General features: G+C 47.1%; 2 protein-coding genes across 10 annotated transcripts in view; one reads left to right on the top strand and one right to left on the bottom strand.

Annotated features, from left to right (window-relative positions):
- Positions 1-8764, top strand: part of Tor3a (torsin family 3 member A) — a 19806-nt gene extending 11042 nt beyond the window's left edge. The window contains exons 5-6 of the mRNA XM_021159623.2: positions 7187-7311; positions 7825-8764. Of these exons, the coding sequence (XP_021015282.1) occupies positions 7187-7311; positions 7825-8075 (376 nt within the window). The 3' untranslated portion in view covers positions 8076-8764. The remainder of the gene's footprint in view (positions 1-7186; positions 7312-7824) is intronic.
- An 8227-nt stretch (positions 8765-16991) lies between these two features.
- Positions 16992-24800, bottom strand: part of Abl2 (ABL proto-oncogene 2, non-receptor tyrosine kinase) — a 91926-nt gene continuing 84117 nt past the window's right edge. For 3 of the 9 annotated variants that reach the window (XM_029480761.1, XM_029480754.1, XM_029480759.1), the window contains 3 exons: positions 23529-23702; positions 22924-23157; positions 16992-22611 (listed from right to left, as the gene is read on the bottom strand). In XM_029480761.1, coding sequence (XP_029336621.1) covers positions 21437-22611; positions 22924-23157; positions 23529-23702 — 1583 coding nt within the window. In that variant the 3' untranslated portion in view covers positions 16992-21436. Of the gene's footprint in view, positions 23161-23528; positions 23703-24800 lie in introns of all 9 variants that reach the window. The other 6 variants (XM_029480760.1, XM_021159581.2, XM_029480749.1 and 3 more) reach the window with 4 other exon arrangements.

The raw sequence follows: 24800 nt of genomic DNA, 5'->3' as shown, positions 1-24800 counted from the left end.
TTTTTGTTTTTCGAGACAAGGTTTCTCTGTATAGCCCTGGCTGTCCTAGAACTCACTTTGTAGACCAGGCTGGCCTCTAACTCAGAAATCCGCCTGCCTCTGCCTCCCAAGTGCTGGGATTAAAGGCGTGTACCACCACTGCCCAGCCAAAGACCTTTTCTATATCCAATGCAATGATCCACTGTGGGCCATGACTACTGACAGACTGAATTCTGGGGTCAGCTTCAGTGAGACAGCTCAGCTTTATTTGGGTTGAACAAGGACTGTGTTGCTCTTGGGGAGTGGGTAGGGATTTCCAGGGACTGTGTACGTTACTGGCTAGGGTTGAGGTACTGGGAACGCTTCCTTTACGCGAAGAGGGATTCTAAGAGCCTGCTGGGCAGGTTCTTATTGACAGAGAGGAAGCCGAACCTGCAATCTGACCATAGACCTCCCCAGAGGTGGGGAGGTAGAGGTCATTTGCAGGTAGGCTGAGAGCAAGGAGAGAGCCATCCTAACTCCTGCCAGTCTCAGGAGGAGATTCAAAATCAGTCTTACCCCAGGCCAGCCCTCCCCCCAGCCCCCACAGTTGCATGTAGCCACAATCCATCTGCCTGTGTGTTGGGTTATGTTTATTGATTTTCATATGTTGCTCCGTCCCCGTATCTCTGGAAAAAAGCTGGGTATTCTTTTATGTGTTTTTCAGTTAGATTTTCAAATATTGTACTGAGAAACTCCGAATCTATTTTCATCAGGGAGCTTGGTCTATATTTTTTTCTCCCTTTTTTTGGGGGGGATGGGAGGGGTGGAAATTGGGGCTGATTTTGGTATGAGGATAAAATTGGCTTCATAAAAGGAATTTGAAAATGTTTTTTCCTTTTCTATTTTGTGAATTGGCAGGGGAGGTCTTTTTGTTAATTCTTTGAAGGTCTAATAGAATTCTGTACTAATCTATCTGGCCCTGGGATTTTATAGTTGGGTGGTTCTTACTTTTTTTTTTTTTTTTTAAGTATTAATTTATTTATTTAATGTATGCGAGTACACTGTTGCTGTCTCCAGACACACTGGGAAAGGGCATAGGACCCCATTTCATTACAGATGGTTGTGAGCCACCATGTGGTTGCTGGGAATTGAACTCAGGACCTCTGGAAGAGCAGTCAATGCTCTTAACCACTGAGCCATCGCTCCAGCCCAGGTTCTTACTTTTTTTAAAAATTAATTTATTATTATTTTTATGTGTGTTTTGCCTGCATGCATTTTTTTTGTTTGGTTGGTTTTTGTTTTGTTTTCCAGACAGGGTTTCTCTGTATAGCCCTGGCTGTCCTGGAACTCACTTTGTAGACCAGGCTGGCCTCGAACTCAGAAATCTGCCTGCCTCTGCCTCCAGAGTGCTGGGATTACAGGCGTGCGCCACCACACCTGGCAGTTCAGAGATTTTTAATTACTGCTCTGTCTCACCAGATGTTATGGGTTTATTTGGATTATTTATCTTGATGTAACTTTGGTAGGATTTATATATCTAGAAATTTGCCCACTTGTTTTAGAGTTTCCATCCATAGATTGTTGGTGGTGGTGGGGTTTGTTGAGTGGTGGTTGTTGTTCTGAGGTTTTTTGTTTATGTTTTGTTTTGTTTGAGACAGAGTCTCTTTATATAACCCTGGGTGTCCTGTCCAGAACCTCTCTCTGTAGACCAGGCTGGCCTCAGACTCAAGCGATCCACCTGCCTCTGCCTCGCAAGTGCTGAGATTAAATGTGTGCCTCCACCTGGTGTTCTTCTTCTTGATTTTACTGAGGCTTCCCTCTGGGTTGGTTGTCTGAATTCATGAATTTTTCATGTTCTATTTCATTTTGGCTTTTCTTCAGAGATTATATCTCTTTAAGTTTTGTCTTTGTATCTTAAATTGTTTTCACTATTTCATCCAGTTGTTCATGTTTCAAGGTCTTCAGTCTAGATTTTTGATTTATTTCTTTTGAAATCATTTTTTTTTTGAAATGGTGTTTTTTTTTTTTTTAAGATTTATTTATTTATTATATGTAAGTACACTGTAGCTGTCCTCAGATACTCCAGAAGAGGGCATCAGATTTCGTTACAGATGGTTGTGAGCCACCATGTGGTTGCTGGGATTTGAACTCGGGCCCTTCGGAAGAGCACTCGGCGCTCTTAACCACTGAGCCATCTCGCCAGCCCTGAAATCAATTTTTAAAAAGATTTATTTATTATTATATCTAAGTACACTGTAGCTGTCTTCAGACACATCAGAAGAGGGCATCGATCTCATTACAGATGGTTGTGAGCCACCATGTGGTTGCTGGAATTTGTACTCAACCTTTGGAAGAGCAGTCAGTGCTCTTAACCACTGAGCCATCTCTCTGGTCCTTTGAAATCATTTTTATATATGTCACCTAAGCTGATTTTTCTTAGGCATTTACTAGGGAACTACTACTTTTTGTAGAGACTTGTTTCTATTATTCCTGTGTACTTGCCATGGGACCTAGGCATCTGTAGTTACATTGTTGGTAGTAGTTCTGAAATCTTGTGTCTGTTTCGTTGTATGTTTGAAGCTGTTTCTTGTTACCCAACTTGATCAGTTGAGGCTTAGGTTTGAATCTTTGGGCAATTCAGCATTGAGGTTCCAACTGGGTATTAGAAATAGTCCCCACTCAGTCTGAGCTAAGTGACATTTCTAAGACGAGGTGCAGACCTTCTGTTGAGTTAGAAGATTCTCACAGCCAGTCTTCAGGAGTCTTGAAGAGATGTTCAGGGCCTTTCCTTAAGTAACAGGTACTGATGGTGGTGGCGTTCATGATGCAAATCTAGAATCCCTACTGAAGGTGGTGAGGGGGGATGCAGTAGATGGTCAACAAGAAGCTTGGTCCACAGGCAGATGGTAGAGGTGGGTGGAGTTGCCACTGTGGGTCTAGTGTCCTTTCTTAGAGTGGGGCAGTCCTTGGGTCACCAGGATGGGTGAGGTAAGCAGGACTGGATAGAGTGAGCATCAGCAGGCCACACTCCCTGACGGAAATCTAGTGGAGTAGGGGTTAATGACAAGAGCCTGAGAGCACTGGTTTTTAAGTTAGCTATTTGTTCTAAAATCAAGTAGAAACCCACCTTACATTCCTCAGGATTCCCACCCTGGAAGGGCAGGCTCTTCTCAGAAAATAGTGAGGGAAGGGCAGGTCTCTCACATTTGCAGTGGGCCGTGGAGGCTGCTGAGCAGGATTACTGTGCTCTGTATGCCCAGATCCTCAGAAGGACTCGGTGGGCAAATCTGAATGCTTCACCGAGGCTCCTTGCAGACTCCATTGTGGACTGTTACAAACCTGTTCTCATTTTCCACAGGCTGGGGCTTGCTCATGAGTTGGGTGGGGGGTGGGGTGGGGTTCCCAGGGTGCCCTGGGGAAGTAGGAATGGTTTTTCTCCAGCTGAACTTGGAAGGCAGGTTTGGGTTTAGGGTGGTTCCCCAAGACAAGACCGGACAGATTTAAGCCACGTGGGTTTCTGCATATGGAAGCCAAGGACGGAGCAGGTGAGGGTCTCAAGGGGTTTTAAGAGAAATGGAGGCATTTGTTAACATAACCGAAATGTCAGAATGAAGACTGATCCCAGCTCCCACAGTATTCACCCGTCTGAGTCAGTGGCCTCAGCTGTCCATTCCCATAAGCAGAGGCAGCAGAATGGTTCCCCAAAGCACGGACTCTCCTACCTAGTTGCTTTACAACTTGGCAAACTATCTTAGGTGCTGTATTGCCCAGTGTGACCCAGTGACCCTCCTATCTCAAGGCAAGCATTTTGGATTCTGACCAGCTGGCAGTAACGCTGCCCTTTCCTCTAGAGACCTGACCTTAGTGGACTGACTCAGGCCACGTAGCTATACACACACAATAGTGCACATGGGTGAAGTTGGAGCTGGGCTGATGCCACCTAACAGCAGCCAAGCTGCCATCCAGGGAATTCACTTACCCAGGGGCTCTTACATAAATGAGGCAGTGGTTTCCAGCAACCTGCTGCAGGCGTGCACAAGGCCTTCCATCAAGGAGAGGCCATGAGCCAGACCCCACAGTCCCTCTCCAGCCATGCAGAACCACAACCACCCCTCCTGAGGGTGCCCCCAAATTAGCCACCTCCAACCCCTGCCCCAAGGTTCTCTGGTCTTCTAGTTATGAGAAAACAATGTGTTTGAGATCTAAGTCTCTAGACTTGGTTTCTAGAACAAACTTCAGTTTGCCTTTCCTTTGTGGTAAGGATTCTTGCATGTGTGTTGTGTGTGTGTGCTAGCTTGTGTGGAAGTTGACACTGAGTATCCTGTATCACACTCTCTAGCTTGTTTGCTTTTACCCTTTTTAAATACAGGGGCTCACTGTGTGGCCCCAGCTGGCCTGGAACTTGGTATGTAGAGTATGCTGGCCTGGAACTCATAGATCCATGTACCTCTGTCTCCTGAGGTAATTAAAGGTGCCACCAGACTTTGTTGGCTCTACCTTGTTTTTTGAGACGGGGTCTCTCACCGAATTGGACAGACTAGCTGGTCAGCAAGCCCCCAGGGCTGAAGTTCTAAGGGCACACAGCTCTTCATGGGGCTGCTGGAGACCTGAACTCAGGTCTTTATGCACAGGGAGTAAATAGTTTGTCCACTGAGCCCTTCCCAGCCCCGACACTGCCAACTGGATCTGCAGTTTAATCCTGAAATATACCTGAGACCTGCTGTTGAAATGAGGTACTGGTGGCTTTTCTGCCAGTTCTCTGTGGCACCTCAGACAAAGTAGGTGAAGCCCAGGAGGGATTGCTTGCCCAACATTGACAAAAGCCATTTTCGAGTGCCAAGATTTTGCAAGAGTAAGCTTTATCTGTAAAGCTGACAGTAGGATGGGAGGCAGCCAGGCCTGGAGCAGGGCAGAGTGGAGGGCTGACAAGCTGTGATGAGTCAGCGGACACAGCTGAGATGACGCACAGTCCAGGTGGAACCCTGACATGATCCTGGTCCTGGTCCCTCCTGCATCTATTGATGGCATGCCTCCCGTCTCCTCGAGGGTCTCATTCTTCAGGTAATGCTTATGGGAAACTTTTGCTCCCATTAGGTTCCAAAGGATATTTTAGGTCTGTCGTAGAGTTCCCTGTGCAGTTCGCTTGAACTGTACTGATAGTTTTCAGTAGCAAGGATAGTACTGTTTAGGGCTTGGTTTCAGAGTAATACTGATTTCTGCCTGTGTCCGTCAGTAGAAGACCCCAGAGTCACAAGGCAGGCCTGGAGCTACTGTGCTCTTGTCACGCACCCAGAAGAGGGTTGCTAATGTCTGTTTTCTCTGAGCTATGGTCAGGGTATGAACAAAAGGACTTTGAAGAACTAACTATATGGACGTGAGTTATTCATGAATGACGCATGTGGGTGTTTGTTGACTAACTGCCTCCACACTGATGAAGCACCCCTAGCTTGTCTGGGCCCAGTTTCTCATTTTACCAGTGAAGAAACTGAGTCTAGCTCTGTTTAGGGAAGAGTTCACCATTAGTGATGGGAGCTTGTGACAGTGGTCCTTTCAGTATTCAGTCAGCAGGGGCTTGGAGGGTGAGGAATTCAGCATCTAGCTACCTTGGCATGCAGGTGCCGGAGAGTGCAGCCCTGCTGAGCTGAAGACACTGGACAGGCAGTGAAGGCTCCCCAGGCTTTGTTGTGTGAGAGGTACAACCTGTAACGTGGTGGGAAGATGACATGACTGTAGGCGACAGTGCAAGCAGTTCAGAAGGAAGCTGCATAGAGCTGATAAATACGCAGAAACCATGCAGAATGGGGCCCGTGTCCCATGGTGCAGGCAGGTAGACCTGGGACTGAGAGGGTACTGTACTAGGGTCTGTGACCTTGGGGCTTGATCGATCCACCTCCTCCAGAGGCTTGCCGCTGAGTCCAGGTTGTGGAATCAGGGCTACTGTGGCAGACACGGATGGGGCAATCTCTGCTGATGCAGTTATGTATCCAAAGGCCACCTGAAGGCTGTCCAGCAGGTGCAGAGATCAGATGGGTGATGTAAGCAGTTTCTGCGGGGCTGGAAGTGTGGCAGAGCAGCTGGGCTTGAGCAAGGAGTGGGGATGCCCTTGTTCTTACTGGATTCTTCCAGCAGGAGGCTGGAAATCAGTTAATCAGTGGCTATGAGGGACATACTGGTCTTTACTTGTTTGCTGGGGAAAGATGCTGCCCCACCTAGCTAGGGAGGCAGGTTAGGGATTGGGAGGGGCACGTAGTGAGTATCATCTGCAGGACAGACATTGTCAAAAACATAGGAACGGCCCGGTGTTTAGTGGTGGCACATATATTTAAATCCCAGCACTGGGGAGGCAGAGGCAAGCAGAGCTCCGAGTTTGAAGCCAGGCTGCTCCAAAGGTCTGAGTGATTCCTCTGAGGTAACAAGGACACTGATCCTTGTGAGGACAGAGGACAGGAGATGCTGGACCCAGTTTAGTTTGCTGCCTGCCTCCCCCATCCTTCACTTACAGTGTTCCTCATTCTGTGAGCCTTAAGCAGGGAAAGTGAAGGCACAGCTGTGCAGTCAGACAAGGCTCAGCTGGGTGCCAGCTTGAGACAGGGATGAGCTGTCCTGGTTGCAGGTCCCCAGCACTTGCTCCCGCCCTCCTCGTGGTGTCACTCCTGTCTTAACAGTATGCAGCCATCTCTCTGTGCCTAGCCTGAGAGGACACAGGCAGTGCAAAATAAGCTTTTGCTCTACACTTAGGCATCTCCTGTGTCCACCAACTGCAGGCTCCTGCCAATACGGTTTTCCAAACGAATTCTCTCTACCTCTACTCCATCTCCTACAACCCATTGTAGCCTAACCAAGTTTCTTAGGACAGAGTGGGTGGGGCCACAGCCCTACATTCTGGCCAGCCGTAGTCTAGCTTTCATCCTTACCTTCTGAGCCTTGAAGCCTGTGGTCCTGAGGCATCCTTGAGTCTGTCACTGCTCAGTGTGTCCTCCATTAGTGTCCCATGGTCCCAGAATCTCATTCGTATCTGATTTGCAGGTCAGTCAAAATTTGAGTGTTTCCTGCACTGTGCATAGACTGACCAGTGTTTACCAAAAAGGTCCAGGAAAGCAGAGTGGGGGCAAAGCAGGGCAGTGCCTTTCTGCTCGACACCATAGCAGCAGAACTGATCTCAGCAGTCAGGGAACACAAGGGGGAGTGTGGGAATCGGCTGTTAACAAGCGCTTGTTTCTTTCAGTAACCTCGGAAGCAGTGTCATCAATGAGGTAGTCCTGGGTTTGCTTAAGGCTGGATGGTCCAGGGAGGAAATTACAACGCAGCACTTGGAGGTGCCCCTTCAGGCTGAGATCATGGAGGCTGCAGGTAAGTGGTCAACTCAGATACATACACAGCCTTGCCACGAGCACAGCCAGAGATGATTGTTATCAAATGTGAGGCAGTGAGGGTGTCTGGACAGTAGAGGACATAGGACAGTCTCACCCATCAACTTCTGGTGGCACGAGAATAAGCCTATACTCCTTCCCTGGAAATGCATTCTGAAGAGGGTCACTGGTCCAGCCCCACCCCAGAAACAGCTGTGGTCTCTGACCATAGGCTAGCAGATCTCCCTGAGACAACAGTGCAGGTGAAGGTGGGGCAGCTCCACCTTTTTGCTACACCAAAGCCATCATGCCATCATCTGCTGCTACAGCCACAATCACTGTGCTTCTCCATGCCTAGAATACCACCACTGCACCGTCCTTGGCAACAATGCACACAGTACTCCAAGAGCTTTGTGGGAGACCAGCTCTTGTGCAGGTCTCAATTTGGGGGTCTCCAGCAGGGTTCAGTCCTAGGCTAGGTCAGACTCTATGTAACTCTGGGTCTTGGTTACAGACAGCAGCTTTGGCTCCAGCCGTCTCCTGAAGAAACACCTTATTGACCACTTTATCCCCTTCCTGCCACTGGAGTACCGCCATGTGAGGCTGTGTGTCCGAGATGCCTTCCTGGGCCAGGATCTCCCATACACAGAAGAGACCCTGGATGAAATCGCCAAGATGATGACATACGTCCCCGAGGAAGAGCGGCTTTTCTCCTCTCAGGGCTGCAAATCCATTTCCCAGAGAATCAACCTCTTCCTGCCTTGAAAGTGACTCCTGGGCACCCTAAACAATCTTGCTCTACAAGAGACAGCCATCTGCCAGGTGCCCTGGCGTCCAGCAATCACTGCTTTCAGCTGGTGTGCAAAAGGCAGTTCCTAACAGAGGCAGTTTCTAAAAACCACTTGGTGCCTTAAAAACCTACCTTCTAGACAATCTAGACTGAGGGTCAGGAAGCCAGTGGAATGGAAGGTCCAAGTACCAAAGGGTCCTCAGAACACTCCCTACAGTCTCCTGGCACCATAGCTCTTCCTGGAAGGCAGCTGGAGTTCATATGAGCCTGAGGCTCTAGGATCTTTGGGCTACAGTACAAGGAAGATGTGTGGACTAGAGGTGTGTGGCCCAGGTCTGCAGGTCTGGCTGGCTTTCCTTGCTTTCCGACAAAGTGGGGAGAGGGGCAGCTTCTGCATGTGAGACCAGCAAAGGGCCTTAGGCTAAAGGACAAACCGAAGCTTTCAAAACATGATGGGTGTGGCCCAGAACTGTAGTAGGCTAATATGGGAGAGAGAGCTAAAGAAACTTGAGCTGCCTCGTTTGAGCAGCCTGCCAAGCTTGACCAAAACACAGGTGTGTATGGATAGCTAAGGCATGTTCTGTTGTGCAGACTGAAAACTTTTTTTTTTTTTTGAAACAGGTTTTCTCTGTGTAGCCCTGGCTGTCCTGGAACTCACGCTGTAGACCAGGCTGGCCTCGAACTCAGAAATCTGCCTGCCTCTGCCTCCCAAGTGCTGGGATTAAAGGCGTGTGCCACCACTGCCCGGCCTAAAAACTTTTTAAAGAGGCCTCATCATGTGTAATTAAATCTTGTATTTTTCTAGCATCCTTTCTGACTGAAACGTGGTCCTTGCACTGCCCCGGCAGGCTGGCACAGCACGTGCCGTCCTACGTGCTGGTTCCAGGCTACTTGGAAGCTTCTTAACTAAGCTCCTCTGACTCAGCCCTCGAACACACATGTTCTCCGCTCCAGCTCTGACAAGGAAAGCTGTGGTTCCCGAGGCTGATGTGGCGAGGCAGGTCAGTACCACCTGTCTTTAGGATACCGTGGGCCACTCTTTTCTGGTCCCTTCACAGTTTTTAAACATACAGGTCTTTGTGTTTTCTCAGAATTTCCCCCTCTTATTAAAAGTCCTCCTCAGCACTCCCACCTTTAGTTCTTGGAAAATGGACCATTTCTGCAACCCCCACTTACCAGTAAGTACATGTGTACTCACTCACCTGCCTTAAGGCCAGGGACCACCTAGCCCAGCCATACTCAAATAATTGAGATAAAGGAGTGTAGTTTGGAAGTGGGATCTCAATTAGCAAAGGCGGACACAAAATTCAAAAGCTTGAGTTCTGCTGCCACAAACCCCAGGGACAGAAATTTAACAATTAAGGTTTCTTATAAAGCAAGACCACATGGTAATTAATAAGCATAAAACGCCCAGTGAGACTTAGATTCTTGTTCAAGCCAGGTGTTTCCAGGCTGTCCTCAAATTTTCAGGAGGACAGAGCGGGATGGGCACAAAGTGAGAACCAAGTGAACTGTAACAGGAATACTAAAGAATCCCCCCCCAGCCAAGAGCCAGACGCACTGTTCTCCCTGTGGACAGGGGATGCTGGAGCGCGGAGCAGGTCTTACCTGATCTAACAGAACTGAAATCCTAGAATACCTTGTGGTCATGAGTATTATAGGCAGGAAAGCAGAGCAGGGATAATAAGCAGAAACTTACAGTCCCAGAACAACCAGCAGGTCAGTGGTTAGAGTGAAATGGAAAAATCTTAATTTTGTGAGGCAAAGCCCATGAGGAAAACAGCTCTGAGAAACTGCAACAACACACACACATCTCAGACAGGCACTGTGCCCAAAGGACTAGAAAAACACTCAACTCCAAATTAGTATAATAATGAACACCACAGTGGTGAAAAAGCTACGTGTGGTAACACACCACAAACCCATGATCCAAGCACTCCGAAGACTGAGGCAGGAAGCTGTCTAGTAATTCACTGAGACTGGCAAGGGATGTACAGCAAGACTGTCCCTGTCTTTTTGAGACAGTGTCTCATATAGCTAAGAATGGTCTTGAACTCAGTATGTAATCCTGAAGTGACTTTGCTTTTTCATCTCCCAAGTGCTATAATTACAGGCGTGTGCCAGTGCACCTGGCTTTATCTGGTGCTGGGCTCAGATCCAGGGCTTCTTGCTAGGCAAGGACTTTACTGATCCCCAGCCCCAAGACCCTGTTTCTAAAAATGACACTGGACTGGACAATAAAAACAAGGGTCAGTGCTAGAGCTGCTGGTTCTTCCTTTGTTTCTGTAAAATAAACATGACCCGTACAGCCAAGGAAAGTGAAGGGGGTGGGTGGGGAAGGAGATATTACGACTGGTAACACAGAAACAAAGAATTCAAAACCCATTATGATTAGACACCAACTAAATTAAATCATCAAGAAAACAGACAACCTGAATAGATTTTAAATAAATCATATGATCAGTAAAATTTTAAAAGTCTCACATTAAGGATCTGATAGCTTCATAACTGAAATCGACCTTTTAAAGAGTTAAAAGTCTGAAATGGGCATGGTGACAGGCCTTTTAATTCAGAGGAAGTCGCATCTCTGTAAGTTCAAGGCCAGCCTGGTCTGCATAGTGAGTACCAGGACAGCCAGGGCTTAGAAACCCTGTTTGTAAGTAAGTAGTTAAAATATGGGTGTGAAACACATTAGTAATCCCAACACCAAGGAGGCTGAGGAAAGGGTTAAGGCGTTTAAGACTGGTTTTATTACACAAACGTCAAGCAGTAAAAACCAATTCTAGTGAAACTGCCTCCAAAATTGAAAAAGGAATACTTCCAAACTCATTCCATGATAGCCTGATACCTTGATGGCTCAGGGGATCCAACACTCTTCTGGGTCTGCAGGCACTAGGCACTCAGTGATACACAGACATACAAGCAGACAAAACACTCATGCACATAAGTTTTTAAAAAGTCTTAGGAGAGAGACAAAAGGATTCATCCTAAAAAATGAAAATGCCAAGCTGTGAGAGAACACTGCACAGCTTTTCCTGATTAAAAAAGACATGAACAAACTTATGTTCACCAAAGGTGGGGCACCAGTGCCAGACGGAAGAGGGGTCTCCATGCAAATCTACCCTGGTCAGTCAGTGCATTTGCTGAGGTTATGCACACAACTCTGGCGACCTTCAAGTGCTACCTCACTGAAAAGCCTCTCCTAGCACGGTGTTGTGCTGCTGCAGCTCTGCCCGGAGTGAAATGAACTCTGACAGCTACTCTCGAGTGCTTAGGTAGCCTAGAGGAAGGGGCTTGGGAATCTTTCTAAGCTATATGAGCTTCTCACCCCCACTCCCAAAGAAAATGGTTCTGCCCAAAGGAAATACCCTACCCCAATGAGAATATGAAAACAACAGATCCTAGGGTAGATACAGAAAAGGAAGGAACCATCGGACACTGCTGGGGAGTGTAAATCAGCACAGCCGTTATGGAAATGGGACAGAGGTTATGCAAAGCATTATACATAGCTTGGCATAGAGGTGCCTATCTGTAACCCCAGCACTCAGAAGGCAGAGGCTTAGAATCCAAAATTCCAGGCCAGCCTGGACCCTATGACGACGACATGTTCTAGGACTGTACCTTAGAGGTATTTTCCTAGCATATGTGGCCCTAGCACGATAAAAAGGAAACACATTTAAGGCACTGAAAAAGAGTATCTAGCTAAAACAATTAAATTTGAGTTAAATATATAAAGGTTAAGATCTGAACCTATGAAATTACTGTAACAAAGCAGTGAGTCCTTTAGGATAGTAGAAGGTGAAGACAGTTAAAAAAGGGAACAAGGAGAGGCCATTGGTGGGCACCGCAGGAGTCAGAATTCTGACTTGCAGAGTAAGATATGCATGGTTCCTAAGTGAAGGGTGTTTGCTGCGGTTCCAGGACCAGAACTTGGTTCCCAGCATGAACATCCAACAGCTTATACATCTACCTTTAACTTCAGCTCCAAGGATCCAATATACACACACAGGCACATGCACACACACACACACACACACACAAAAAATTTAAAAAAAAAAAAAAAAAAGTAAACTGGGGGCTGGAGAGATAGATGGCTCAGTGTTTAAGAGCANCTCAGTGTTTAAGAGCACTGACTGCTCTTCTGAAGGTCCTGAGTTCAAATCCCAGCAACCACATGGTGGCTCACAACCATCCGTAATGAGATCTGACGCCCTCTTCTGGGGTGTCTGAAGACAGCTACAGTGTACTTACATATAATAAATAAATTAAAATTTAAAAAAAGATGTAAACAAGCTAAAAGGGTCTGAGCCTGAGCATGGTGGCACACACCTGTAATTCCAGCATTCATGAAGGAGAGGTGGGATGATCAGGGATCAAGGCCAGCATGATCTACACAGCAAGGATGAGACCAGTCAGGCTGTCTTAAAAATAAATAAATAGTAAATAATAAAAAATAAATAAATAAAATAAATACTGTTTTAAAAATAAGAAAGGATTAGACAAGAATATTTAAGGAAGTGGGTACCTTTAACATTTCAACATAATGCAACGTATACAATGATGTAAACATCACATAATACCCATAAATATGTATCTTTATATACATAATATTTTAATAATATATTTTCAACAGGACTGCTCTAAATATGCTATAATGTATATTATTCTAGTGTACACAGAATTTTAGGAAAACTGAAAAATAAACAAATTCCACTACAGGGAGCAAAGAGAAATGCAGTTATGCTGCACTCATGCTCAGCGCAGCACTGTGCATGATGGGGGAAGACAGAAGCAGCCGGAGGTGTCATCAACCAATGATGGGGTATCGGGAAATGCACACACAATGGGAAAAGCATTGGAGCACAGTAAACAATGGAATCTAGTCTAAACTCGAAAGGAACCAGCCACACAGATACTGTGGATCACCCCACTCACAAGGAATGTCAAGAAGCTGATCACATGGAGGGAGTGAGAGAGTGTACTCATGTCTGCGGTTGGGGCTGGGGGATAGAGAAGGGGGGACAACAGTGAAAACGCTGGCCAGTAGCTACCGTGACAGTTACAGGCAGGTAAGAACTCAGTTATGGCGTTTTACTGCAGTGAGTGGCTGTAGTTCACCATACTGCACAGAACATTTCAAAAGGGCTAACAGAAGAATCTGAGTGTTCTCACCACAGTGAAGCCAGGTCGTGGATATTCTAAATACCCTGATTTGGTTATTGCAATGTGCACATGTACAGAAACACCTCACTATTTATTCTCAACGGATGTGTACAGACGTCAAAATGTCCTGGGACGTGGGGATGTGGTTCAGTTGTTAAGAGTGCTTATTATGTATGAAGCCCAGCACTCACATAATAGTGTCATGGTATACAACAGCAACCCCAGCTTAGGGTTCCTAAGTTCAGGTCATCTTTTGTGCATGGCAAGTTTGAGGCCACCTTGGGAAGGATAGAAGAGGAAGAGGAGGATGAGGAGAAGGAGGAGGAGGAGAAGAAGAAGGAAGAAGAAGAAAGTGGATGCTCACAGTAAGCTATTGGATGGATCACAGGGCTCCCAATGGAGGAGCTAGAGAAAGTATCCAAGGAGCTAAAGGGATCTGCAACCCTATAGGTGGAACAACATTATGAACTAACCAGTACCCCCCACACCCCCAGCTCATGTCTCTAGCTGCATATGTATCAGAAGATGGCCTAGTTGGCCATCAGTGAGGAGAGAGGCCCATTGGTCTTGCAAACTTTATATACCTCAGTATAGGGGGACACCAGGGCCAAGAAGTGGGAGTGGGTGGGAAGGGGAGGGGGGGACTTTTGGGATAGCATTGGAAATGTAAATGGAATAAATACCTAATAAAAAAAGAAGGAAGGAAGGAAGGAATGAGGAGGAGGAGAAGAAGGAGGAGGAGGAGAAGAAGGAGAAGGAGGAGAAGAAGGAGGAGGAGAAGGAGGAGAAGAAGAAGAAAGGAAGGAGAAGGAGGAGGAGGAGAAGGAGGAGAAGGAGGAGGAGGAGAATGAGGAGGAGGAGGAGGAGGAGGAGGAGGAGAAGAAGAAGAAGAAGAAGAAGAAGAAGAAGAAGAAGAAGAAGAAGAAGAAGGAGGTGGTTCTCTTGGAGGGTCTATACTTATTTTAATTCCTGTCTCAAGACACTTTAAGAACATATATGCAGTTGAGTTCAGAATGGATGTTCAGCTAATTAAATATCTGTGTGTAGTCCTTTACATTAGACACACACTCCTAAGGTACCTACCTGATGTCTGCCAGCACAGGCTCTAGAAGGTACCATATGTACAATACTCACTCTAGGATGAGGATTCATACCACAGCTCACACTCTGGAAAGAGTGTATCAGAGGGATGCTTACTAACCATCCTCTGGACTTTAGCGACCTCTACTGAATGCCTGCCTGTAAAGATCTGCTCTGCTTCCCTGTCAATTAGTATCCTGGGAGAAATACTCCAACTCAAGCCCACTTTGCCTATAAAACATTTCAGCTTTTATTTAGAACAAAACACAACTTGCAAACCTTGTGAGACATGGCAGGAAGCAGTCCCTGCCAGGGGCATCGTTTATTTACATCAAGTTTTTAACACTGTTAGCAGTTCACAGTCAGACAACAGAGAGAATTAAATTAGAAAAACAATTGAAAATATATTACAATAACAATTAAGAACAAATACTTGACAACAGTGGTAGTGTGTCCCATGACTGACTTGTTTTAGTAAAATCCCATATGGTCTCACTGGGCACTGTGTCCCTTTAGCAACGCACACAGTGCCCACTATAGGGAATCACCCTCTGTGTACCACCTGCAGTGTAACCTTTGGTATAAACATTAGAGTTTTAAAGAGTCTGAATTAGCAAGTTTTAGGACAAAGTTCTATCAACCACCACAAAATGTTCAAATTTACTTTTATCAAGCAAACACAAAGTCGAGGCAGTTCCACTGATAGTCATTACAGAATCAGATTGCAGAAGTGCAGGGTCTACAAGGAAGGGGTGTGTGTGTGTGCAGTGTGCTCACCAGCCACTGCCTCTGCCCTCAGAGGGGTGATAAGGGAGGTTTCTGAATCCTCATGTCCCTGAAGGTCATTTCTCAAGGGCTCAGCAAACACTTCTCAGGATGGAGTTCAAGTGGCATAAAGGAAGCTGGCCATGGAGATCAAGAAAGCAGGTTCTCGTGGCCCTGACCTGATATCAGCATTCTTGTCATTCACAACACAGCATGGGTCTTAAAGCACACCAAAGACAACTTGGGAACTAATGGTCCTGGAGCACTACAGCCCCTGCATTGTCCCCTGACTCACTTTATATCTGCTGAAAACTGGGAACTTAGGTATGTGACATTTTTATGAAATCCCACTAGTCCTAAATTATATATGGTCGCTAAAAACAAGATGTTAAAGTGCTATTCAGGAACTCAGAAACAAACCGAAGCTAGCGAGCAAGCTCCACCCACAGAACTCTTGGTATTTCCTTTCACTACCTTGCTAGTATCTGACAGTGCCTCCTCCATGTCCTAAAGGGCTGGGGTCCAAGCTCTCAAACCAGGTGAGTAACTCAGGACCCCACACAGCCCTATTCTTCTCAAGACGCTATGGTCTGAGGACAAGTGGGCATATTTTATCCTTAGATGGCAACTTTGCAGATCCACTCAGTGTGGATCTTGTTTGTCCGCCGCACCAGGGAAATAAAGATTATTATTATCTAGGAGGGGTAAACAGTCTCAGATTTATAAGTGTACATGGAACAAAGGAAGTGTGAGTGGAGGTGGAGGCTGGTCCAGAAGGGCCTCCTTCCCTCAGCACATCACATAGGATGGAGAAAGCAGGCAGCAATCTGCCAGTGTGCAGAGATGAATGGAGAGTCTGAAGCCACGGACTTTGAGCTCTAGTTCAACAGTTATGCACACCAGCCCAGCAGGCAAGTATTTCTCCCAGCATACTCAGGAACTCATCTTTGATGATACAAATCTCTGAGGATGACTTCTGTCAGTTTCTTTCCTTTTCCTTCTTTTTTTTTTTTCTTTCGAGACAGGGTTTCTCTGTGTAGCCCTGGCTGTCCTGGAACTCACTCTGTAGACCAGGCTGGCCTCGAACTCAGAAATCCGCCTGCCTCAGCCTCCCAAGTGCTGGGATTAAAGGCGTGAGCCACCACCGCCCGGCTTCTGTCAGTTTCTAATCAAGATAAACTGCCCAGACTCCATCCAGGGTCCTCCTGAGGCACCTGGGGAGCTAGTCCAAAAGAAGAGTTATCATTACACAGTCAAGATGGAACGCAAACACACGGCAGTGGGGTAGGGTGAGCTGAGCCAGCCTCCGTAGCAACAGGATCACAGGCAACAGCACTGAAGTTGGGTCACTGTGCTGGGCTCATCAGCACAGGTAAGAGGAACCACCACTCCAAGCACTCCTGAGTCCTAAGCTGGAAAACTGGAACTCTATGCACAAGACTTAGGAGTAGACCAAGTGTTAGAACCATCCCAAGGTCTCGCCTCTCTGCCTCAGAGCCACATGGGAGCCATAGGAACCTGAGCACAGGTTCCCTGGGAACTACCTTGCTCTAGGCCTCTGTATGCCTACAAAATCCAAAGACCTAAGCTACCAGGCTTGACCAAGCTAAAGCAGTTGACAAGAAATACAGAAAGTACTGGCCATAGCAGATGCTGAGGGCATAAAGATGTATGCCAGGTTCAGATGCAGCAAGTTAATGCATGCGAGGTGATGACACAGATCATTGAGAACAGAAATAAAGATGACTCTGTCAACCCAATACCAATTCCCCTGAAGATACAGCCCAATGAACAGGGCATCACTAGCAAAGGTAGAAAAGGGGGGGGGTGAGGCTGAGGGGAGGGGAGAGAGAGAGAGAGAGAGAGAGAGAGAGAGAGGGGGGGGGGGAGAGACTAGAGTGCAGCAATATGCAAGCCACCTCCACATGATTTCCTGGAATACATGATAATCTAACAGGTGAGTTAAGCTCAGCTACTTTTCTTTTAAAGGAGTGATGATAAATGTCACTGTCATTTATAACTGGGAGAAAATTCTAGAAATTCTCCAAGTACATCAGTCTTCTACCCCCAACTTTCCCCCCACCCCAAGACATTAGTTTTAAAAAGAAAGTGTCAACATAAACAGGAGATGAGTCTGCTCCTACCACACCAAAAGCAGAGCATGTAGCAGAGGACTGCTCAAGAGGAAGGGGGTCTTCGTCGTCCAGTCAAGGGTCTGGAAAAGCTGCTGGCTTCACCGGGAGTAATCTATTCTTCCTTTCATCTCCTGAGGCTGAGGCTGGTCTAGAACTTGAGACTCTCTTGCCTTAGCCTCTTTACTGCTGGATTGCATGCCACCACTTGACTACTTCTTAAAAATGAGAATTAAACCAAAAAATTGGCCCCTAAATTTTCTGAAGCTGTTCAGCTCTAAACTATTAGCAAACATCGCTGTGTCTTCCCATGCACATTTAGCAGTGTCGGACATATGTCTGCAACAAACTACAGCAGAGGGTGAGTTTCTAGCTTCAGGTCCAGGTCAGCTCATCCTCTACAGACATTCGCAATTCAGCTTTACAGTGAATGCATTTGATTTCTCAAGGTGCTTTCAGATACACTACCTTGCATGCATTAAAATGACACTGAACAACACATTTCTTTTTGAACAAAAAAAGAGTGTAGGACTAGTTCTTTTTCTTTTTCCTTCTTGTTTTTAAACAACTCAGGCTGGTATTCTTCAACTACAAAGTGCAGATCTCTATGTGTGCCTGAGGTCTAGAAGAACAGTGCTAAGTTCTCTTCAGAGTGGAGTTCTACTAAAGGCTTGTCCAGCTACACTGCCATTACCAAACATCCAAGCCCTTCCTGGCCAGGCCTGCCAGAGCCTGTGCTTTAGAAGTGTGCAGCACCACGTGGGCACACTGATTGTCTAGCTCAGCATCTCACAAGGCAGCAAGCTGTGGAGAGATGCCAAATGTCAGGACTCCTGAATTCTAGCCTTAGCTTTGCCATTAACTGCTACAAGATATGAACTAGTGACAATAGTCCTCTCCTGTCTCCTCTTCTGTACACAGTGTTCAGAGAATGGGGAGTGTTTGAAACCTGGAGAAGATCTTGGGAAACATGCTAGCTAGTCTCTCATCCCACCGGGGATTCCATCAAAGTGGGGCTAATTCATCAGTTTTCCTTTAAAAATCTCTAGAGGATGTTTGTGTGCTCCCAGGTTAGGAGTTCATACTAGCAATTAACAGCCTAGGTGGTCACTGCACCAGGCACCTGAGCTATAAACATGGCCTCACACTATCGGTATGCTGTACCCCTAACTTAAAAACCACTGTCTTCATTAACAGAAAGTGAGTTAGCCAGCCAATTGTCAACTAAGGAGGAACATTTATAAATGAAACCTTAAAATGAGGCTGGAACCTAGTCTCCAATCCACTATGATGACCTTTTACAAAGGGCATCTTGAAAATGACCAAACCCGTTTCTTACATGCCAGACCACAGCTTGGTAGGTATATTATGTTCCATTTAGTCCACCTCACTGCAAACTACATCTCATACAAAAGGCCAGTTTCAAAGCCTGCCTTTCTGAACAGCATGATGGAAATCACCTGGAAATGTGAAATACAATTGTACCCAAAGCTTAAAAAAACAACAACAAAAAAGTTCCCCGTAAAGCAGAATTTGGATATCTTCAATACAGAGCACTGCATCTGAAGGCAGGAGATGCAATGCAGTCACGGGACTTGTAATGAGAGTAAGCAAGCGAGCCGTGGCCGTGCAGAGGTCTGCCCGGCCGAATGGATGGCTTTAGGAGTTGCCAGAGCCTTCTCTTTCGCCATCTGCTTTGTTTTTAGGCTACATAAATAATTACATTTTTAGCTTCTAAAAGCAGTTTTCTCTCATTTAGATTCAAACCATTTAATTTGCCCCTCCCCACCCCTTTTAAGCTGGTCCCTTGCAGGTAGATGCAAGACAAACGTAAATAATTCTTCCACAGCAAGTTGACAGTGCCTCTGTGGCCCGAGGCCTCAATCCCTGTAAAGGACACAGCTCATGCTGTCACGAGGAGAGGACAGTCAGTTCAGCTCATGGATTTAGTGATGCTGTGTGAGCAGGGCAGGCGCTTGAGTGAGACATGACTCAGGGCCTCAGAGAAAGAAAAGCAGGCAGCCAAGTGACTCAGCAGTGTTTTGAAGAACACTACTTGCTTGTTTTCAGAACTCTGAAGGGAAAACCAACAACAAACAAACAAAAACGAGACCCAAACCCAAAACAACCACCATCCGTTAAGACATCCCACGCTGCAGGGATATACGCTAAAAGCAGCATTAATAATGCCCTCAAGTTTTCACTTCCTCTGCCCCATCTAACTAAGCTAACTGCTAGAATAAATTCAAGTTTATGCGTGCATCCGATGTGCAGAATAGTGGCCAACAAGGTGGGGGGAATCTTCTTCCGTGACTCCAGGGGCACGAACCTGGAGCCTGGCTGTCAGGCTGCAGCTGAGGGAACATGCTACCACTGCAGGGCTGTGTCCTTTACCCCAGGCCTCGGCTCACCCTGAGCTTTCTTCACTAGAGCAGCAGTGACAGGCATCCAAATTTCCTTTTTCTAATTGAAAACTAAATTTCTTTCTTGGTTAAGGATGCCAAATGCGACTTGAAATAGTTTCCCCTTAGGGTTCTGGCCTGATTCTGGCAGTTCAAACGTTTCTTATTTGTGATTCAGCAAAGAGAATGAAAAGCGACCCAACAACATTAAGTAAAGAGCTTCCCAGAGAGCCTCTCAGCGGGAGTGGTATATTAAGTCTGCAAAACCCTCTTGAGAATGTGGGCTATTGCCTTCAATTAAGAGATCAGAAGACAGGGTAGCGACTTGACGGCATGGATCAATGAGCCAAGAAGAAAACACTGCTTAGTGCGCAATTCGCATCTTCCTACATTAATATTCCTTTGGAAAAAGAAACATCACCATATTTTGTATTGGTTCTCTTTGAAAGAAAAATCAGAAACTAGAATTAGACACAACACCAAAACCATCAGTAATGTGCAGCCTGCTACAGTTCTATCCCATGTTACTCTATTAGCTTCCATGACTGTAATTAGGGAAGGGGAGTGCCCATTTCTCAAAGGCAAAACCAACTCTCAGGTTAAACCCTGAGGTTTCTGGGCCTAACTGGTGCTCCCTGAAAATAATCCACCCCTTCTATTATGCACTGTGAAATAGAGATGAAAGGAGAAAATAAATAAAGTATATTCCCAACACAAACTCCAAGTGCAACAGGGCTTAGGGACGGTCTGGGAGCAAAGACAAAGACGACGAGATCCTATGGAGGCCCTCGGTGGACACGGCTCCCCACAGCCAGCCAGAGGACAGCCATGTGGCCAGCCCCTTTCAGAAAGGTACTACATCTGCTTGTTATTCTCATTAAGTACAGAGTATGTGTAGCTGCTCAAGTGGCCATTGTGTCAGTGTTCAGGGGCATAGGAACCTGTAGTGTGAGTACTATTTTCAACATCGATGCTGGGTAATGCCCGGTATGCTGTCAGGAATGAAGGAAGAGAGACTGCCCCTATGCCCATGGCTTACAGACAGCCACCAACAAGCTGCAGGTGGATACTGGCCCACTAGCAAGTAACATTCTAGAAGAGTGGGAGAAGTGACTGCTAGTCAGTATGAGAGCTTGGAGGTGTCTGTCTGACTAAACTTACGCTACATTCTGTACTTTCTGCACCAACTGACACGCCAGTGGTAAACAGTGCAAAGCAGATGGAAAGGCCATGTTTCCCAGTGGAGTACTCTGGTAATCTAGTGTGCAGTTCCCGCTACAACAGCAATGACCATGGAAGCAAGGCCAACAGCCACTTCCACTAGCCTCGAATAAAACATCTCCTGCTACAACCCCCACACTGCTTTCTCCTGCTCCCCAGATTTGCAGTAAACTGAAACGTGATAACCCCCAGGACTGGCCAGGTCAAGGCCTGTTTCGTAGTACAGCACAACTGAGAGCAGCCCAACAGTGGGCAGTGGGCGACACAGGCCACCGCAGAGAGAGGGCTGTGCTTTCCTACGATGTGCACACGAGGTCCCCTAATCTCCCAGTGCACTTTTCAACCCTGCCCACACTGCGCTGCTCCACCACACTGACTTTTGTCTACTTCTGTGACTTCCTTTCTGCTGTTCTGAGATGACCCTGTAAACGTGAGAACTCAGGGACCTGAGGTACTTCACATAAACACACTCAAGTACCAGTCTTTCACTTTTTGAGAACGAGAACACAGGAAAACGAGTCCCTTTCCCTCTCCCCTCAGAATGTGTGCATTTCCCCACTCGGCCGACGATGGCTACCTCTGCACCACATCGCTAATTTCCTGTACACATGACAATAAGTTATTAAGGACGGGGTTTGTCCCAGGCACACCAGCAGCTGTGGAAGACACCTGCAGCTCCTGTAAGCTAAGTTCCAGTTTGCTCACAGCCTCTCGGAAGGCAAATTTGTTGCGAGTCTGAGGGATGCAGTCCACATACCCTGAGCAGTAGTCGAGCAGCTGGTGCCCAGTGTCCACCAGTTGGCTGTTGGGCACAGGTTCCGTGATTGCACTGGACAGTAGGTCGGCACACTCCAGCAGGGCCTCTTTGCTGATTTTGTCAGCTGAGATTTTCTCAGCTGCCTGTTTGGTTTTTCTCAGGGCCACCTTAGTACCTGCTGTGCCATTGGCCATTTTGGCCGGTGAGATGGAAGATGTGGGCAAAGGCACTTGAGGTGGAGGCATGACTGGCCTCCCAGGTTTCCCACTACTGGGCACTGGGCCTGGAGCTGCCTTTTTTCCTCCCTCCTGGGTTTCTGGAGTGTGCTGTCCTGCAGGTGGGGCAGTCGGCTCTTCCTCGGGGTCTGAGCACGTGGACGGATGCTGCAGTAGTCTCATCACTGGGGGTGGGGGTGGGGCACACTTTGGTTTTACCCGACGGGGTCGGTCCTTGTCTCCAGAGGATGTGACCTGATGCTCAGATAAGAGCTTGAATTTGTTCCCCTGAGAGTCTGTGCCAATGAGCTGCACATCAGCTGGAGTGTGTTTCAGAGTGGGAGAGATAAGGACTGGCACTTTGTGGTTGTGAGTGGTTGGGAGGACAGCTACAGCCTTGGCTGGAGAAGACCAGCCTAGCTGCTCTCCATCCTCGGGGACTCCAGCGACTCCAAGTCGCGTCCCACCATTCCTTTCCTTGCCTTTGGGGGCAGCTGCCACTCCAGCCACCCCTACCCCCGGAGAGTCACTCTCTGTGATGGCTGCATCAGGGGCTCTCAAGGGGAGAGCTGTGGCTCCTCTGGGCAATAGTCTGGCTTTTGGTCTCTCCCTGGCTGGAGCAGCACCTTCCTCAGATTTTTTTGGAAGCATGTCATTAGCCCTGTCCACATTCTCTTCTGGTTGAGAAGAGGTGGACACTGTCCTTTCCAGCTGGAGTTTGGACCTCTGGCAGTTCCTGGGAAGGGTCATTGCCATCCTATCCTGCTCTGGAAGCCCTGAGGACATGGAAGATGTAGAGTTGGACCTTGGAAAAGGCTTCGAAGTGTCATCACTGGCTGTGGGCTTACCTGCTCGCAAGCCCAGTGTCTTTTTGATTAAGCGAGGTGTAAAGAAGCCTGTGATACCAGACCACCCACCCCCAGCAGTGCCACTGCCCCCACCCCCACCACTGTCATCATCAGCACAGAGGTTCCTCTGTGCAAAGCTCCCCCCATAGCACTTGGCTGGCACCAGATTCGACTCTTGCTGGCCGGGAGTGACAGAGAACCCATCAGCATGCTGTAGAGAAGCAACAGGTGAGAAGTTACCCGTGAGCTCATATTTCTTGTGGGGCTGATTCTCCATTTCTCGAAAGGAGCTGCTGCGCTTCGGGGGCGTGGGGGCGTTTCTTTTTTTCATGAAGGAGCTGAAGAAGCCTCCCTTCCTATCCCTGGTAAAGCATGTCTCTTTGGCATCTTCTAAGAGGCTGCTGGGTGACTTATCTCTTTGCTTTCGAGGCAGAGCTGGGGACCCACTGGAGGCCTGTGTGCTTCTAATGAACCCTGCTGAGAAATGGCCAATCAAAAACAGGAGAGATAAGAGGTGAGCAGTTAGTATGACTACATTAGAAAGCTCTGTCTGCATTTATTAAATGTCAGATGTTGGCACTACTCAGGAAATTGACAAATAAACCATTGATTCAGTGACTAGTGTTCCAACTGTGATGTGTGTATTAGTGGTGACACCTGCTGGCTTGTTCTGTATTCGTCCCTTCTCTATAATATGTGTATGTCATCACCCATCTGGGTGCCAGGGACCACAAATACAGAACTGGTAACAGATTGTATGGGGCTGGATAAGCCTGCCCACACTGGCAGTGCAGGCCCAAGGCCCTGGTTCTTCAGGGGGTTCCTTTTCTGCTGACCCCTCCTACCTGGTGCTGAGCTGGAGGCCAGGCTCTCGGCGGCATCAAGGCCCCCATCTAGGTTCTCTTTGTTCTCCCCCTGCTTCCTCAGGGTCCTCGTCTTGGAAGGAAGCAGCGGTAACCGAGGCAGGTATGGAACCACAGAGGAGGAGGAGGCCGTTCTCCCAAGCTCCTCAGCTACCTCTGTAACAAAGACACAGTCTGGCTTAAAAAAAAGACAATTTTAAGACAGAGACCAAGGCATACAAGGGTGCACAGTCTGCTGTAGTCCCAGCTGCTCTGATAGTTGAGGCTGGGGGATCCCTTCATCTCAGAAATAGGAGACCAGCCTCGGCAAAATGCCACCTTGAAAATAACAAAAATACAATATACAAAGCATAAAAACAATGAAATCAGCATATAGAGTCTTATGTGTATACAGGCACACACATGGAGGTCAGAGGCCAATGCCAGGTGTCCTCCCTGATTGCTCTCTACCTTACCTTTTAAGAAAGGGTCTCTCACCAGCCTAGAGCTCAGTTTCAGCTACACTGGCTGGCCAGCAAGCAGCAGGGAACTCCTAACTCCATCTCCCACAGGTATGTGCTGTCATGCCTAGCTTTGCACATGGGTACCAGTGATCTGAATTCATGGGGCCTCTGACCAGAATGCCAAACACTTCACTAACTGAACTACCTTCCCGCCCCAGTATACTCTAAGGGACAACTTCTTTTGCTCACGATTATTCCTACAGATTTATACATTGCCACAAAGTATTCTGACATGTGACACTATCAAATTCATTTGTCCTCCTCTCAGCGTTTACGTAGGATGTTTCTAGTTTGAGTCACTACAAATATGTAGCTAGGAAACCTGATACTTGTTCCGTGTCTCACAAACTTCTGTGTACATCTAATTGGTATAAATGGATAGGTCATGGGGTGCACACTGATCTTCTTCAGACTCTGACCAATTTAACAGCCATAACATGTGGCACCCACATTACCAGTGTGCAAATGTACTGGTTACATACTTGGCATGCTTTTCAAAATTGGAAGCTGTTATTCTACAGTGCATGTAACTTTACTTTTGCTCATTCTGGTGGGCATGCCTTGGGATAACTCCTGTAATCTGTACTTCCTGCTGACAAGTGATGCTGCTCATGGCTTCCTGTGCTCACTGGACATTTGGATAACCTCACTAAGCACTGTTCAGGTCCTGAATGAAAGGACTCACTCATGTCTGGAGAGATTTCTATTTTAGAGAAGCAGTTTTCACTAAAAAGGAGAGCAATATAAATTT

This window comes from Mus caroli, chromosome 1 (genome assembly GCF_900094665.2).
Source record: "Mus caroli chromosome 1, CAROLI_EIJ_v1.1, whole genome shotgun sequence".
NCBI classification, from domain to species: domain Eukaryota; kingdom Metazoa; phylum Chordata; class Mammalia; order Rodentia; family Muridae; genus Mus; species Mus caroli.
Note: the sequence above shows the minus strand (reverse complement) of the source record. Positions and strands in the feature narration are given on the sequence as shown.